The sequence below is a fragment of the Neovison vison genome, chromosome 2 (genome assembly GCF_020171115.1).
Source record: "Neovison vison isolate M4711 chromosome 2, ASM_NN_V1, whole genome shotgun sequence".
Lineage (NCBI taxonomy): Eukaryota > Metazoa > Chordata > Mammalia > Carnivora > Mustelidae > Neogale > Neogale vison.
Genome location: NC_058092.1, coordinates 79624234 through 79642313, shown reverse-complemented (window position 1 = coordinate 79642313; position 18080 = coordinate 79624234). Strand labels below are relative to the sequence as shown.

Sequence of the window (18080 nt, the reverse complement as noted above, 5' to 3'; positions counted from 1 at the left end):
GGGAGAGAGAGCAAGCACAGGCAGACAGAGAGGCAGGCAGACGCAGAGACAGAAGCAGGCTCCCTACCGAGCAAGGAGCCGGATGTGGGACTCGATCCCAGGACGCTGGGATCATGACCTGAGCCGAAGGCAGCTGCTTAACCAACTGAGCCACCCAGGCGTCCCAACTTAATTCTAATGTTAAAAATTGTGTTCTTGGAGTGTGTTTTAAAATTGTTTACAGTAGGTATAACTGAAACATAAACTCATCTCAGATTATTTTACAAAATGAGAAAAAATATTCATTGCTTATTGATACTGTATCTTAAGCCTCATATATATTATAGAAACTTGAAGAAAAGATGCAACTATATTCATAAATATCAAATAAATGATTTAGACTTCATTTCATGCTAAATAAAAGCTACTAAACACAATGCAATATAATAAAATTGTGGAATGCAGCAAAAACAGTGTTTGGAGGAAAATGTATAGCACTGAATGCAAATATTAGAAAAGAAGAAAGATCTGAAATCAATCACTTAAGCTTCCACTTTGGTAAACTAGAGAAAGAAGAAGAAATTAAATCCAAAGTAAGCAAAAGAAAAGAAATAATAAAAGTTAAAGCAGAAATCAGTAAAATTAAAATTAGGAAATCAACGGAGAAAACCAACAAAATCAAAAGCTGATTCTTGAAAAGATCAATAAAATCAGTATGCCTCTAAGCCAGACTAAGAAAAAAAGAGAGAGGACACAAATTACTAATAGCAGAAATGAAAGAGAAGACATTACTATAACTCTCAAAGATGCTAAAAGGATAATCAGGAATACTGTAACAATTCTCTGACCACAAATTTAATAAAACTGATTAAACAGACCAATTACTTACAAGACAGAATCTTTCAAAACTCACACAGGAAAAGACAATCTGAATAAGCTTATATCTATTAAAGGAATCAGTAATACTTTCCCAAAGAGAAAGCAGCAGGTCCAGATGGGCTCTCTGGTAAATTCTACCAAACATCTAAGAAAGAAATTATACCAATTCTTGCAATCCAATTCCGAAGACAGAAGCAGAGGAAATACTTTCTAACTCACTCAATGAAGCCAGTACTAACCTAATTACCAAAACCAGACAGACATTTCAACACACATTCTCAATAAAAACTCTCAGTAAACAAGGAATGGGGGGAACTTGCTCAGCTTAATAAAGAATATCTATAGAAAAACAACAGTTAGTATCATACTTAATGGTGAGAAACTAAAAATGTTCCCACTGTGATCAGATATAAGGCAAGGATACTCTCTTTCTTACTGCTGCTTTTCAAAACTGTTCTAGCAGTCCTCACTAAAGCAGTAAGACAAGAAAAAGAAATAAAAGATACACATCTTAGGAAGGAATACAAAACTATATTTGTTTATAGATAACATAATCATCTAGGTGAAAATTCCGAAAGACTTGACATAATAATTCCTAGAACCAATAACTGCAGATACAATAAGTACACAAAATTTAGTCACCTTCCTATATACTAGCAATAAGTAAGAGGAATTTGAAATTAAAAACATAATATGATTTACATTAGCACCCCCCAAAACAGATACTTAGGTATAAACCTAGCTAAATATATACAAGATCTATAAAGAGAAACTACGAAACTCCAGTGAAAGAAATCAAAGAATTAAATAAATAGAGAGATAGTTCATGCTCATGGATAGGAAGACTCAATATTGTCAAGATTCAAGATGTCAGTTAGTTAGTTGCAACTAAGTCTATACATTCAAGGCAATTCAATCAGAATTCCAGGAAGTTAATTTGTGGATATTGACAAACTGATTCTAAAGCTTTTATGGAGAGGCAAAACACTGGATATTCTTAACCAACATGATACTAAAGAAGAGCAAAGTTGGAAGAGTGACATTACCTGACTTAAAGACACAAAAGAGCTACAGTAAACAGACCGTGGTACTGGCAAAAACAGAGATGAATAGATAATTGTTCAGAAGAGAATCAAACTAAATATGTCAATTAACCTTTGACAAAGGAGAAAGGCAATACAATGCAGAAAAGATAGTCTTTTCAACAAATGATGCTGGAATAAGTGGACAAAAATATGCAAAAAAACCTAATCTACACCACACCCTTCACAAAACTCAAAATGGATCACAGACCTCGATATAATTTGCAAAACTATAAAACTTGTAGAAGATAACATAAACTTTGGATGACCCTGGGTGACTTTTTAGTTATAAAGCCAAAGGCATAATTCATGAAATAAACAATAAGCTGGACATCATTAAAATGAAAAACTTCTGTGAAAGTCAATGTCAAAAGATTATGAATAGGGGCGCCTGGGTGGCTCAGTGGGTTAAAGCCTCTGCCTTCGGCTCAGGTCATGATTCCAGGGTCCTGGGATCGAGCCCTGCATCGGGCTCTCTGCTCAGCGGGGAGCCTGCTTCCTTCTCTCTCTCTCTCTCTGCCTGTCTGCCTACTGGTGATCTCTCTCTCAGTCAAATAAATAAATAAAATTTTAAAAAAAAGATTATGAATAAAAGCCACAAACTAGAAGAAAATATATGTAAAAGACACACCTGAAAAAGGACTTGTATCCAAAATATACAAAGAACTCTTAAAATTCAACAATAAAAAAGCAAATTACTCAATTAAAAAATGAGCCAAAGACTATAACAGACACCTCACCAAAAAAGATGTGCAGATAGAAAATAAGCACCAGAAAATATCCTCCATCCCATATGTCATCTGAGAAGTTCAAATTAACCAGGAGATACCACTACACACTAATTAGAATAGCCAAAATCCAAAACATTGACAACAGCAAATGCTCGCCAAGATGTGGAGCAACGGGCATTCACATTCATTGCAAATTGGTACAAGTCACTTGGGAACACAGTTTGGAAAGTCTTACAAAATTAAACATACTCTTACCATATGATCCAGTAATCAAGCCCCTTGATAATTACCAAGAGAAGTTGAAAACCACATTTAGATACCACCTTACACCAGTTAGAATGGTCAAAATTAACAAGACAGTAAACAACATGTGTTGGAGAGGATGTGGAGAAAGGGGAACTCTGTTCCACTGTTGGTGGGAATGCAAGTTGGTGCAGCCACTTTGGAAACCAGTGTGGAGATTCCTTAAGAAATTAAAAATAGAGGGACTTCCTGGGTGGCTCAGTGGGTTAAGCCTCTGCCTTCGGCTCAGGTCATGATCTCAGGGTCCTGGGATCGAGTCCCGCGTCGGGCTCTCTGCTGGGCAGGGAGCCTGCTTCCTCCTCCCTCTCTCTCTCTCTCTCTCTCTCTGCTAGCCTCTCTGCCTACTTGTGATCTCTCTCTGTAAAATAAATAAAATCTTAAAATCCCAAAGATACAGATGTAGTGAAAAGAAGGGCCATTTGTACCTCAATGTTCATAGCAACAATGGCCACAGTTGCCAAACTTTGGAAAGAACCAAGATGCCCTTCAACAGATGAATGGATAAAGAAGATATGGTCTATATACACAATGGAATCAGAAAGGATGAATACCCAACTTTTGTATCAACATGGATGGGAATGGAAGAGATTATGCTGAGTGAAATAAGTCAAGCAGAGAGAGTCAATTATATGGTTTCGCTTATTTGTGGAGCATAAGGAATAACATGAAGGACATGGGGAGATGGAGAGGAGAAGTGAGTTGGGGGGAAATCAGAGGGGGAGACAAACCATGGGAGACTGTGGACACTGAGAAACAAACTGAGGGTTTGGGAGGGAAGGGGGATGGGAGGTTGGGTGAGATTGGTGGTGGGTATTATGGAGGGCACATATTGCATGGAGCACTGGGTGTGGTGCATAAACAATGAATTTTGGAACACTGAAAAAAATTAAACTTAGTTTAAAAAAATTATATCCACATAAAAACCTGCACAGCTTTATTCATTTAATTGTCAAAACCTGGAAGCAACCAAGATGCCCTTCAGTAGGTGAATGGTTAAGTAAACCGTAGTACACTGAGACAATGGAATATTATTCAGTGCTAAAAGAAATGAGCTATGAAGCAATGAAAAGATGTGGAGAAAACTTAAATGAGTATTACTAAGTGAAAGAAGCCAATATGAAAAGACTATGTACTATATGATTTCAACTATATGACATTCTGGAAAAGAGAAAATGATGGAGGCAATAAAAAGATCAGTGGTTGCTAGGGCTGGGGGAAGAGAAAGAAGGATGCTATGTGGCGCACAGAAAATTTTTACGGCAGTGAAAATACCCTGGGTAATATATCATAATGATGGATACGGGTGATTAAACATTTGTCCAAACCCAGAGAATGTACACACCAAGAGTGTATTGTAATGTAAACTATGGATTCTGGATGATTATAACGTGTAGGTTCATCAACTATTATCAAATGTACCACTTGGGTGGGAAATGTTGGTAATAGGGAAGGCTGTGCATTTATGAGAGCAAGGTGTATTTGGGAAATCTCTGTACCTTCTACTCACTTTCACTGTGAACCTAAAACTGGTCTAAGAAATAAAGTCTTTAAAAAAGATGTCTTTTGAATAGTTTTGCTCCTCCAACAAACACAGTATTGAAGGAGTTACTTTAATTCCGTTGTCTTATGATATGCAATAATGTAAGAGATCAAAAGATTCAGATACTAAGCTAAACTTCATTCTCAAAAATAAACTTGCTATAAAAATAGCAAGATGAAGGGGGCGCCTGGGTGGCTCAGTGGGTTAAGCCACTGCCTTCGGCTCAGGTCATGATCTCAGGGTCCTGGGATTGAGCCCTGGCGTCGGGCTCTCTGCTCAGCAGGGAGCCTGCTTCCTCCTCTCTCTCTGCCTGCCTCTCTGCCTGCTTGTGATCTCTCTCTGTCAAAAAATAAATAAAATATTTAAAAAAAAATAGCAAGATGAAGAAAGATGACATACTACTAACTTTTAAAATATTAATGTACACAAACATGTATGTTTTTAAAAGGTCCATTTTACCAAAAAGGGGTGACCTCTGAAACCCTGTGTGATTGTACTGTAACAGAAAATTTCATTAAATTTAATTAAGAAAACCAACTTGAGCTGCTCTTTGCTTTAGTTCCCAATTTCTCTCCTTAAGTGCCTGATCCATTTCAAGGAGTTCTTGCTTTTTATCTTCATTCTCCATCTTGCATTCTCTGCAATTTATCAAAGGAAAAAGGTCAAAGCAAATAGTAGGAATATTATAGTTTTAAAAAATTAAGTCAATTGGGTTAAATTCCTGTAGGTTAAAAGTGATTAAAATATATGCAATTCTTTCTTTTTTTTTTTTTAAAGATTTTATTTATTTATTTGTCAGAGACAGAGGGAGAGAGAGCGAGTGAGCACAGGCAGACAGAGAGGCAGGCAGAGGCAGAGGGAGAAGCAGGCTCCCTGCCGAGCAAGGAGCCCGATGTGGGACTCGATCCCAGAACCCTGGGATCATGACCTGAGCCGAAGGCAGTGGCTTAACCCACTGAGCCACCCAGGCGTCCCTATGCAATTATTTCTGATTGAAAGGGCTCAAATTAAAGAAATACTGTATGAAGAAAATGACTGGTATCAAGTTACTTTAATAGAGTATTCTCAAAAGGTAAAAGTTAACTCAAACACTATTACTGTAGACAATTTAAACTAACTGTTAAAGTACTCCTAAGATAGAAAACGGAATCAGAGAAAGTCAATTATCATGTTGTTTCACTTATTTGTGGAACATAAGGAATAGCATGAAAGACATTAGGAGAAGGAAGGGAAAAATGAAGGGGGAGAAATTGGAGTGGGAGATGAACTGCGGGCTCTGGGAACAAACTGAGGGTTTTAGAAGAGAGGGGGTCCTGGGAGGGTGAGCCTAGTGATGAGTATTAAGAAGGACACGGATTGCAGGGAGCACTGGGTATTATATGCAAACAATCAATCATGGAATACTACATCAAAAACTAATGTACTGCTGTATGGTGACTAACATAACCCAATTTAAAAAAAAGTTAAAAAAAAAACTGAATCAGTGTAAGAATTTTAAAAATATGTCCATATTTTTTCATTTACAGATCAGGAGAGTATTTGAAAGTCGTTTCTGTACAACAGCTATAAGTTTATTACAGTTGAATGAGGCATTTATCTCATGATTGATATCTTCGATATCCACAGCTCCGTAAATGACCACTGTGTTTCTCATGGGAATTTTACTCAAATGACGCCTTACATATATAGCTAAGTATTGAAGTCTAACATTTTTTATAAACTGTTTCTCTCCTAAAACCTTAACTTATGTATTATTTTATGTTATAAAAATGCTTAATATTGACACAACTTTAAGACTACTACCACTTAGATCAGAGAGTGCAATCAAAGAATTTTAATTTGGAGCTCTATGTTCCAATACAACAAAAGCTAAAAATGTTCATCTTGAAAATCTTCATATGGTTTTCCAGACTTAAATATAAACAATATTGAACAAAGGTACTGATTTGAAAAAGCAGATTGTGAACTTCTTTAATGAACTGTTTACTGTTCTATTAAAAGTCTCAACAGTTAGGGGTGCCTGCGTGGCTCAGACAGTTCAGTGACTAACTCTTGATTTAGGCTCACAATAAGATAGATGTTCTTCATCATTTGGAGAATACATACTAATAGGTCCAGTAGAGGAGAGAGATTATAAATAATAAACAAAAGGAAAAACATAAAGTGCTATGTTAGAGCATTAAATATGTTAGTACATCTCTCAATTCCTGAAGTTGTCTTAAAGTGATGAGATAATGCCTGGGTGGCTACTTGCGAGTAGGTGGTCGGAAAAGGGCCCTTAGAGGTAATATGAAAGGCAAGAGGTCAGCCATTCAATCATTATTTCAGGTCAAAAAGACAATTACAGCAAAGTCAAAAAGTAGGAAAAATTTACCAAGTTTTAAGTATCAACAAAAAAATTCAAGCTTCAGGGTGCCTCGGTGGCTCAGTGGGTTAAGCCTCTGCCTTTGGCTCAGGTCATGATCTCATGATCTCAGGATGCTGGGATCAAGCCCTGCATTGGGCTCTCTGCTCAGCAGGGAGCCTGCTTCTCCCCACCCCACCTCTGCCTGCCTCTCTGCCTACTTGTGATCTCTCTCTCTGTCAAATAAATAAATAAAATCTTAAAAAAAAAAAATCCAAGCTCCTTATCAGGGAATACAAAGCCCTTCACGACAGGGTTCCTGCGTGTTTCTCTGGCTTCATTTCATACTCTTCCCTTTTCTCTTGGCCTTTTTGTTGAAGATATAATATAGGGGAGGGTCAAAATAAAATGGTCCAAAGACCAAGGATGGAAATATTAGTCATGAGGAAAGGCTGAATTATTTAGAAGGAGCATGGGACAGGCTGCCTGGGATGAATAACAGTGAGCCAAACACAGCTGAGAAATTTAGACATCTAGAATTAAACAGCAAACTTTACTGTATGACCCAAAGAGTCAGAGTAATAAAGTGAAATACCTATAATTGTGGTATCATTTCTTACTGTTTAACATACCTAAGTTCAGCTGTGAGATCCTTTATAGTAGTATATTTTTCCTCTAATGATAATTGAGCCTTCTGTAGTACATCTTTCAATTCCTGAAGTTGTCTTAAAGTACTTTTTAATTCTCCATGAGCATTTTGGAGTTCAGACTCTAATGCTTCCCGTTTCTGCAAAGCTTCTGTTAGTTCAGTTTCAGTGTTATGCTGTAATTTTTCTAATTCCTTCACTGTAAAAAGGAAACAATAATTTTTGAATTATACAAAAACCATTTTTATTAAAAATTTGTAAAAAATTATAATTAAGAGGGCGCCTGGGTGGCTAAGTGGGTTAAACCTCTGCCTTTGGCTCAGGTCATAATCTCAGGGTCCTGGGATCGAGTCCTGCATCAGGTTCTTTGCTCAGCTGAAAGCTTGCTTCCCCCTCTCTCTCTGCCTGCCTCTGTGCCTACTTGTGATTTCTCTCTCTGTGTGTGTCAAATAAATAAATAAAATCTTAAAAAATTATAACTAAGAATATCCAATTTTATTCATCAACAAGAGGCAAAATACTGACCACTCATTGTCCCTTCTAGCCCTACTAACACAAATGCTCACATTATTCCACTTTTCAAATATAAATATACAGGCAGCTAAGCTCAGCTAACCTGTTGCTTACCAGAATTTGTCTTCTTATCTAGTTCGGTCTTTGTCTGTTCTAAGATCATATCTAACTGAGAGAGATGCATTACTTTATTTTCTCCATCTCGTTTTAGGTACATTATTTCTTTTTCCATTTTAGAGAGTTCTTCTTTATACTGATCCATCTCAAGTTTTACTTGCCTAGTTAAAAGCAAAAAATAAAACAAGTAGGATAATTCGGAAACCTAAAAGCCAACTGATTTTCTCTGACTAAACAAAATCTGTAAGTTATTTAAGAGCAAATATCAGCAAAACACCTAGTCAGAATCTTGGGTCATCCTTAAGTCATATTATTAAAAATGCTCCAACTAAAAGATTGTAATTGTGCACCAATTATGTACCACTAAATATGACTGTACTACCTGGTAATATCTAGCAAGGCTAGCCTTCTTTTCAATCTAACTACAGTTAGCTTGTGAAAAGCTTTGTATACTGAGTATGTATGTATCCATACATAGATAGGTGTCACATTCATCTGGAATTTCTGTTATCTGCAACACAGAAAAGGAAGCCAACCAATCAAAATATTCACCATAATGACCATACTACTCATAGGAGAATCAAGTGAGTTATTTTTATTTAGACCTTTATTATATATGTTATCCTTTTTAGCTTTACAAGGGACTATTGGGGTTCCCCAACTAGTGCAACTTTCTTGCTTTACAGATGAGGAAACTGGAAGGTCAGTGAGTCGTCTGGGAAAAGACAAATAATTATTAACAGTGAGAGAATCAGGTTTACTAACTTCCAGTCAATCCTGAGCTTATTCCAACATGGAAGATCTTCTCTTATTGACAAATCAACATAGTGAGAGAGAGTTTTAAGCCCATTTGTTGGTAATTCCAAAGTGATATTCACTAAGTAAACAAGTGCTAATGTCAGCCTCAATGGTAGGTAGAACTGACACTCTTTGAATCAACATTTTTTTGTTGTTGTTCTTTATGTCTTGAATATTTTGTAAATTGAGTTTGCAAGCAGGAACATTCCTTTTGTAAATGCAACTTAGACAAATGTGGATTTGCTCAAGAGGTTTTTAATCTGATGTCCATGAATGAAATTGAGGAGAACTATAAAACTCCTGAAACAATATGCAAAATTATGTATACATATGTTCTAGGTATAGAAAATAATCCATAGCTCTTTATCACACCCTCAAATATGTCCATAGTCCAAAAAGCTAAGAAGCTTATTAGGTAAGTGCTAATTACCCTTTTACATTTCTAAAATTCCATGTAAGTGATTTTTAGCTTAATTAATTTCTTATATTACAGTAGATATAAAACATAATTAGAAAATAATAAATGCAAGAGGTTGGCATATAGTACCAAAAGATGACAGCTTATCAGCAAAGGAATTGAGACAAAATTACATTAAAAAAATATAATAACTTGAAAAGGACAGTAATCTACAGACTTTTAGTAAAAAACCAGAGCTCTGTACTCTTCAAGATTTTGTTGAGGTGCTACTATATTTTTCAGCATGGTACAATAACTGATGTATGTAATGATAATCCTAAGACAACCAGAAAAATTTTAAATAACAAGAAAATATATATTTTAGAAAATTTCTGCCAAAAGGAGTTTTTTGTTTTGTTTTAAAGTTTCAGTACTTGGTAAAGGTAAATTCCACTCTTATTTATTTATCAGCAACTACTCATTATTTCTTAATGCTAGGTAAATGAGGCATTAGTATAATATAATAAATATTTATGGATTTGAAAATTTTAATTATTATAGAAGTAATCCAATACCAAAAATTTTTCCCTTTCAAAATTTTACAACAGGCTTTAAACCCACCCAGTTTTTCCAGAAATATTTCACTGTCTTACTGCAGAGTTATTGAGAGCAATCAACTCTGAGATTAGAAATAAAGCCAAAGGAAGGGTTATGCAAACATAATACTAAACTTTAAGAATATGATGGCTGACTCTCTGGTCAGACTCTCTGGCCTCTTCCAATGTAAAATAAAAGTGCTATATGAGCCTCAGCACTGAGAAACCAGGATCAGGATCATTTACATGAAGTGACATTTACATGTAGCACCAGAAGCACCTTTTAATACTTGCTTCAAAAAGTTAGTTTCCTTTCTTTCTCTCTGAAGGTATTTTAGTTCTAAAACAGATCCAAGGAGATATTTTAACTGTTATAACTTTGGGGAGAGAAAAACAGAGTTTTATAAATTGTAGTTCCAGAAGGGAAAGAAGCAATAATGGGACCAGAGAAAATGAAAAAGCCCTGCTTCATGAGGAAAAGATAGCATAGAACTAGGATATTTCTTTCTTATGAAGTCTAATCATTTTGCTCATAAGCTTCTTATTAGTATTTGGGACTTACTTTTCCTCCTAAATGTGCCTATTAGCTATAATCAAGGAGAGGTTTTGTTTAGAAGTCAAAGAGTGAGAATAAGAAAAGTAACAAGCATTGCTTCAATTTTCCCATTGAAACAGAAAGCAAGATCATCAATGACAGCAAAGACTGGGGAGTGGTTGTTAGGAGTTTTGAAAGAAAATGACTAAGTATAAAAGAGTCCTCTACAGAAGTTAGTAATGTTGTGATTGCCAGACAGCAGGTCCCTTAAGGGACCTTAAGGATGAAATTATGAATTTAAAGTAAGACTGATCAGTGTGCTTATATTTTCCTCCAGCTTCTCTAAAGATGCAAGCACAGAGTAGTGTGAGTTGGATTTTTAGTGCTGTGTAGAAAAAAGTAAGTAAGAGATAAGAGAATTTCAAGTAGATGCAAATCATTAATTTTAATGACTGATCAGAATTTAAGCTGGGTAAACAAAGAAGACATCAGGGAATGAAACAGTGATGGAACTGATGAATTAAGTCCTGGTGAGATCAAAGAACTGTTGAATTTGGGGGTATTAAAGGGAATCAGGTGATAATAGAGGTATAGATGCCAAATATTCAGAAAACAGAAAAACCAGAGATACTGAAAATGACAGGATCTAGAGTAAATCACGTGAGTTGAGTGGCTGAGGTATGATAGAGCTCAAGATCATTACAGGAGAGGGATCTTTAAATGAGAAGCTAGCATCTCAGATGGATCAGCTAACATACTGAAAGCCTCAAGAATACTGGTGTTGGAGTGGTGTTGGAGGAATCAACAGTACATCAGGTGGCCTGTAGGTGTCAGCAACAGTGGGGAATGATATGGTCTAAAGACCAGAGGAAAAAACTTTTAACTTTAGAGGGCTGCAGGACATGAAGCAAAGTCCTTAGGGAAAAGTAAAATTTCTGTTAAAGCGAGAGGGAAAAAAAAGTAGGGAATATAGAGAATGTCTTTCAGGATGGACTGTGAATTTCAGAGGACAAGTAGAGGTCTCCAGAAGTTGGGATAAGCTAAGAAGGAAACATTGTATGTGGTAAGGTTTGGGGAATTATTATGAGAGATGACTGTTGCCCTGGAAATACACAGCTTCTTGTGGCATCTGGCATTAGCAAGGACAAAGTTATTATGTAACTATTCAAGCAGACTTTGGTGGTGAGGCTGTTGTGTGGGAGACACCAATCAGTGGCAGAAAGGTCTGAAGAACTGTGATCTTAAGTCTTAAACACAGGGCAATCTTCTTGACCCAGTTGAGAGAGTTGACATCTAGAAAAGAAAGTTGCTACTCAATGCACAAAGCCTGATCTTTACTCCTGCCAGTGGGAGAGAAGGAACCTGGGGGCATAGAGTCCTAGTTCAAGTTAACTCTTGATTCCTGTTGATAGCATGGTGGTTTGAGAATTAAAGTATTATTAATTATGTAAACTCTTGTTGACAAAGCATAGGAGTCTGGGGAAGCTGAGGCATGCTTTCAGCTATGGGTCCCTTCCTTAACCAATTAACTACTGGTTCCTGGGCCTGGCTTAGCAAAATTAAATCAGAATCCTTAGAGGTGAGACCAACGCATCAGTACTTTTTAAAGCTTCTCAGGTAATTTTAATGTTCAGTTAAGGTTCAGAACCACTGCTGTATTCTGTTAAGTTATTCTTTCCCATAAACAATTAGACACCGTGAAAGTTTTCAATGAGTACATCTTTACCTAAAACTTTTAATACTATTCACAATTTAATATAACACAGTACTTGCTGAGTGCCTATGAGGTATAGGGAACTATGCTAACTGTTGTGGGAGGACCCAAACATAAACCAGAAATTATTTTGGCCTTAAGGAACTTATAATACAATAGGAGGATAAAGAATATTAAAATACAATAATACAATACAAAAAAGGCATAAAGAAAAATATAAAGGTACAAACAAAATGCTAAGAACATGGACTGTAAAGAAATTCAATCCTTAAGCAAATACTTCACTTAACATTATCTGATATTGAAATTCAGGTAACTACTGATATTGAAATAGGAAGAAAAAGAAAAAGTAACATATCCATTTTACCTGGCCGTACCAGTAAGCTCAATAACTTTTTGCCTTTTTAAATCGGCTTCATGCGAAGCTGCTTCACATTTCTCCTCCATTTTTCTCAACTTTTCAGCTGAACTTTCCCTTTGTTTTTGAAGTTCTTGTTCCAGTTTTGACACCTTGAAAATATAATTTTCTTTAGGTATGTTAAGTTCAGTCACATCATAATATTCTTTGGAAGAAAAATATTTACATAACTATGTAGTCTAGCCTATCATTCAGTTTCAAGATGCATTATAAAACTCAAAGTACAGATGAGGAAGCAAATGTTTCAGTAAAAAAAAAAAAAAAGCAAAACTAAACCTTGTGTAGGATATTTCATTCATATACATATTTATAGAAGTAGCCACATCATAACACCAAAGTAGGATTTACAAGAATTGAACAAAATAATGGTAATGTTCCCCTTTTCTTCTTTTTTAAAAGTTTTATTTATTTATTTATTTATTTATTTGACAGACAGAGATCACAAGTAGGCAGAGTGGCAGGCAGAGAGAGAGAGAGGGGAAGGGAAGCAGGCTCCCACTGAGCAGAGAGCCTGATGTGGAACTCGATCCCAGGACCCTGAGATCAAGACCCGAGTCAAAGGCAGAGGCTTTAACCCAATGACCCACCCAGGTGCCCTGGTACTGTTCCCCTTTTCATTTGAAATGTTTTCTTCGCTTGCAAACTATGTTGCTTTCCTTCCTCACAAATTGGCTCATTTGGTGAAGGATTTCTAAATTCCCAAATGCCCTCAAAGGTTACCACTTTCACTTGCTCCTATTGATAGAGCTATTTTCCTCCTATATAAGTCAAATTGCTTCACTGGTGTTCTGAATTCATTTTCTCAGGAACTTATCCACTTTCTTAGGAATTCATACTATTGACTATCACTCCTCTTTCCTTCTGGCTTCTTTATATTATCATTTAAACATGTTCAAGATATTCCCATCATAAAATATTACCTATATCTCTACCTGTCTCCAACTACCACCACCATCCTTTCTTTCCTCCTTGTCAAAGCCATTTCTCAGTTTTCTATGCTTGTTGTATCATCTTCTCACTTCTCACTCATTCCTCCACCCAAAGCAAGTTAGCCATTCTACAGAAACTAAGCAAGGTCACTAACGACCTCTATGTTGATCATCCTAGTGGACATTTCTCAACTTTCATTTTACTTGATACTGATTTCAGCAGCCCAAGACACCAATTATCATTCCTAATTTTATGAAATGGTTACTTTGGCTTCTATGTACCGCATCTCACAGACATCTGCCCAAGTCAATCTTCCCACCTCTCACTCTGTATCTTCTTCCTAGTTAATCTCAGCCACTCCATTTTTTCAGTGAACATTCACATGACTCTGGTTATGTTAATCTCTGGCTAATGACTTTAATATCCTTTCTGCTCTTCTTTTTTTTTTTAAAGATTTTATTTATTTGTTAGAGAGAGAGAGAGCACGAGCTCAGGCAGAGTGGTAGGCAGAGGCAGAGGGAGAAGCAGGCTCCCTGCCGAGCAAGGAGCCCGATGTGGGACTTGACCCCAGGATGCTGGGATCATGACCTGAGCCAAAGACAGCCACTTAACCAACTGAGCCACCCAGGATTCCCTCCTTTCTGCTCTTCTAAGACCTCTCACCAAATAACTGAATACACAGATTGTAAGTTATTAATATCCACACCTCTAACTCAAATTCCAAGAATAAAATTAAAATAGTACCCAGGTAAAAACTAAAGGGAATCATCAAAACCCACCCACTCTGCATTTTATTAAATAGCATACTCATAAGCAGAAAGAATCTAAAGAGTAATAATCCAAAAGGATCTAACATGGAATCTATACATAGAGAAACATGAATGAAAGGCAGAAAGAGAATATTGTATACACTGGAAAATTTACTCCAAATACTACAGAAACGTTTAGATATAAAATTCTTTAGACCCTTGGGCGCCTGGGTGGCTCAGTGGGTTAAAGCCTCTGCCTTCGGCTCAGGTCATGATCCCAGGGTCCTGGGATTGAGCCCTGCATCAGGCACTCTGCTCCGCAGGGAGCCTGCTTCCTTCTCTCTCTCTGCCTGCCTCTCTGCCTACTTGTGATCTCTGTCTGTCAAATAAATAAATAAAAATTTAAAAAAAATTCTTTAGACCCTCAAAGAAGTTAAAGAACATACAAAAATCTCTTAAAACAAAGATCAAGAAGAAAAAAAATTTACCAAATGAAAAATACAAACGAACTGGTAGATTTAAGAGAAAAAAGAGAGAGAGAGATGGAAACCATAAAATCATTATGGAAATGAAAACAACTTCAGAAGGAATAAGAATTTTAATCAATTCTATAAGCCAGAGTCAACAACAGGGGACTTAGGAAGTGGTAATCAAATACATATGAGATGAAGAAATGCTTCTGGATGAAGACTTTTACAAAAGGGATGGAGAGCTGCAGAACAGCTGTCTTTAAAAAAAAGAAACTTGATATGTTTTAATGTATTGAGGGATTCTTTAGTTCCACTAGAGAGGCTGAGGATGAATTCAGAATACGTAGATAAAAAGCCATCCAAATGACAAAAAGGTGAGTGAGGTGTTGTGAGATTACAGGGAACTATCATTTTCTAATTCACACATTTTTGTGAAGTTTGAAAAAGAGAAACCACAAAAAATATGAAATATCTGTCTGAAGAATTCACATGAACTGGCAATGAATGAAAGAAAAGATTCAATTCTAGTATTAAATTCCAAGGATTTTTTTCATTGGAGTGAGAAGTTATTTTTAGAAGTAAGTAGTTTCCTTTGGGATTCTTCTTGTAGTGCACTGCTTTAGCATTTGTTTAGGATCACAAGTCCTGATCCAAAAAACATGGTTGAATGAAGAAGTCTAAATTATAACTAAGTTCTATGGATGACAAAAATATGCCCATGGTATTCAAGGTGCTGGTTAGAATATACACAAATACAACTTCACCCATTTTTCAATGTTAACACAGAATATTTCTTACAACACGAAATCTGTGAGGTAAACAGCAATATAACAAAATATTTATTATTATTAAAATTTCTATTTCATACAAGTGAAACTATTTTGACCAATAAGATATACCTGTTTTTCAAGTTTAGTTTGAATGTCTTCTAGCTCTTCATTTCTAATTGTCTCTTGTTGTAACATTTGCTGCTGTTGCTGAAGAGTGTGCTGTAGCATAACATTCTGCTCAGCAGTCTCTTGAAGACTGTGATTTTTTATCTTTAGTTCTTTCTGTAAACAGTATACCTAATAAATATATACATTTCTCATTAAAATGACATTTCAAATAAGAAGTCATAATGTCAAAGCTATCTTCCTTATTATCTTCACTTGTCACGTGGAATGATTGTATTTATGGCTATTATTTGTTATATGGAAGGTAGGTTCACTTTTCTGATGGGAGTACATGTTAGAAGGGTCTGCTTAAGAGACTGACTCCTGGCTGGTGTCTGGGAACGTGGCTTTTTTTTTTTTTAAATATTTTATTTATTTGACAGGCAGAGATCACAAGTAGGCAGAGAGGCAGGCAGAGAGAGAGAGGAGGAAGCAGGTTCCCCGCTGAGCAGAGAGCCCTATGTGGGGCTCGATCCCAGGACCCTGAGATCATGACCTGAGCCGAAGGCAGAGGATTTAACCACTGAGCCACCCAGGTGCCCCGGGAATGTGGCTTTTGAAACATTCCCTAAGTGATGAGATTGTCTTGCCTCGCTATGGCACTGAATTATGCTTTCCTTCTGGGAGCCTATAATTTTGATCCCTGTCCTAGGGGACAAACCCACAATGAAAAACCTGAACTTTGAGTCATAAATAGACTTCTCTGGGCAGAAATGCCGCACATATATTGCCATATTTCACTGCTATAGAAATGAAATGTTTTATCTGACCCCCTCCCAGAAAAGGGAGAGACCCAAGGAAGCCATGGATTTCTCCACACTCTATATAATGACTCTTTACTCCTTACTGAGAATACACTATAGCCATAAAAACACTGCACACATGTTAGGTGCTATTTATTATATTATCATTGCTACTACTGCCTTTTGTAAAATAATATCAGTAAGGTATGTGATTATTCATGCTCTAAAAAACATAAAAAGGAATGACAGTATCAACTAAGAAACTGTATTCATTCTTGCCAAATATTTAGGACTTGAATATGCTGGCCTCTAAATTGGCTTTATAAGATACCTTTACAATTATTTGGAAGTACCTATTAAGAAGGAAAAAAATTCCCTTTGTCCTAGTAATCCAAATCCAATAAAACTGCCCAAAGAAATTATTTTAAAAATCATAGTAATAATGCAGCATAATATAATATATATTTTATAATATTCTTTATGTACTCCCAAAAGAAGGGAGAAAGCTTAATAAATGATGATATATCAATCTGATTTAAAATGAAGCAACCGGGTTGGGAGAAGGGGGGTGGGGTTATGGACATTGGGGAGGGTATATGCTTTGGTAAGTGCTGTGAAGTGTGTAAACCTGGCGATTCACAGACCTGTACCCCTGGGGATAAAAATATATGTTTATAAAAAATAAAAAATTTAAAAAAAATTCCACATAGAATTACCATATATCCAGAAATTCTGTTTCTGGCTATATACTCAAAAGAAGTAAAGCAGAGACTCAAACAGATTATTTGTATACCCATGTTCACAGTGGCATTATTCACGATAGCCGAAATGTAGAAGCAATATGAAAGCCCATCGACTGCTGCCTGGATAAATAAAATGTGGTATATACATAAAAAAAAAATGAAGCAACCATTTAAAATAATTATTCATTTATTTATTTTTAAAGATTTTATGTATTTGTTTGAGAGAGAATGAGAGAGAGGGAGCATGAGTGGGGAAGGGTCAGAGGGATAAGCGGACTCCCCACCAAGCAGGGAGCCCAATGCGGGACTTGATCCCAGGACTCCCAGTACTGCGACCTGAGCCAAAGGCAGTTGCTTAACCAACTGAGCCAACCAGGTTCCCTAAAATCATAACTTAAAAGACAGTAGGAAATATAACATTTTACAAAATGAAATTAAGTGGAAAAAGCCCCCCAGAATTACATTTCACTAACATAATTATGAAAAATATGCAGGCAAATAGAAAACTGAAAACTTATGTATAAGAAAGTGGATTGTAGGCAAATCTTTAGAAAATATCTTATTGTTGCTTATGTAATTATTTTTAATATGAAGGAAAATAAAAGCCACTCCTTTAAAGCACTCCTTCCCAATAAGTATTCCAGACGGAAGGAATTTTAAACTGCTAAGAAATAGTGGAAGATAACCCTGATTTGGTCCTTTTTTCTAATTATCCAGCAATTGAACAGTCAGTAGCATCATGTAGGGTTCAGGGGCCAAATATTCTTTGCTCATGATGAGAAGCTCTTAAGTTTTGCATTTTTTCATTATATGCTGACACTGTATACTTGGAGAACCTTAGGCAACTAACCAATTTCTAATTCTATTATTATAGTTCTTTTTTTTATGCCAATCTACTTAATTTTGTCTACATGAAA

The 18080-nt window shown here is 36.1% G+C and overlaps 1 protein-coding gene across 6 annotated transcripts in view; it reads right to left on the bottom strand.

Annotated features, from left to right (window-relative positions):
* Positions 1-18080, bottom strand: part of CCDC18 (coiled-coil domain containing 18) — a 118461-nt gene that overhangs the window by 38142 nt on the left and 62239 nt on the right. For 5 of the 6 annotated variants that reach the window (XM_044238699.1, XM_044238702.1, XM_044238701.1 and 2 more), the window contains 5 exons: positions 15642-15809; positions 12543-12685; positions 8133-8296; positions 7491-7704; positions 5053-5152 (listed from right to left, as the gene is read on the bottom strand). In XM_044238699.1, coding sequence (XP_044094634.1) covers positions 5053-5152; positions 7491-7704; positions 8133-8296; positions 12543-12685; positions 15642-15809 — 789 coding nt within the window. The remainder of the gene's footprint in view (positions 1-5052; positions 5153-7490; positions 7705-8132; positions 8297-12542; positions 12686-15641; positions 15810-18080) is intronic. The other variant, XM_044238703.1, reaches the window with a different exon arrangement.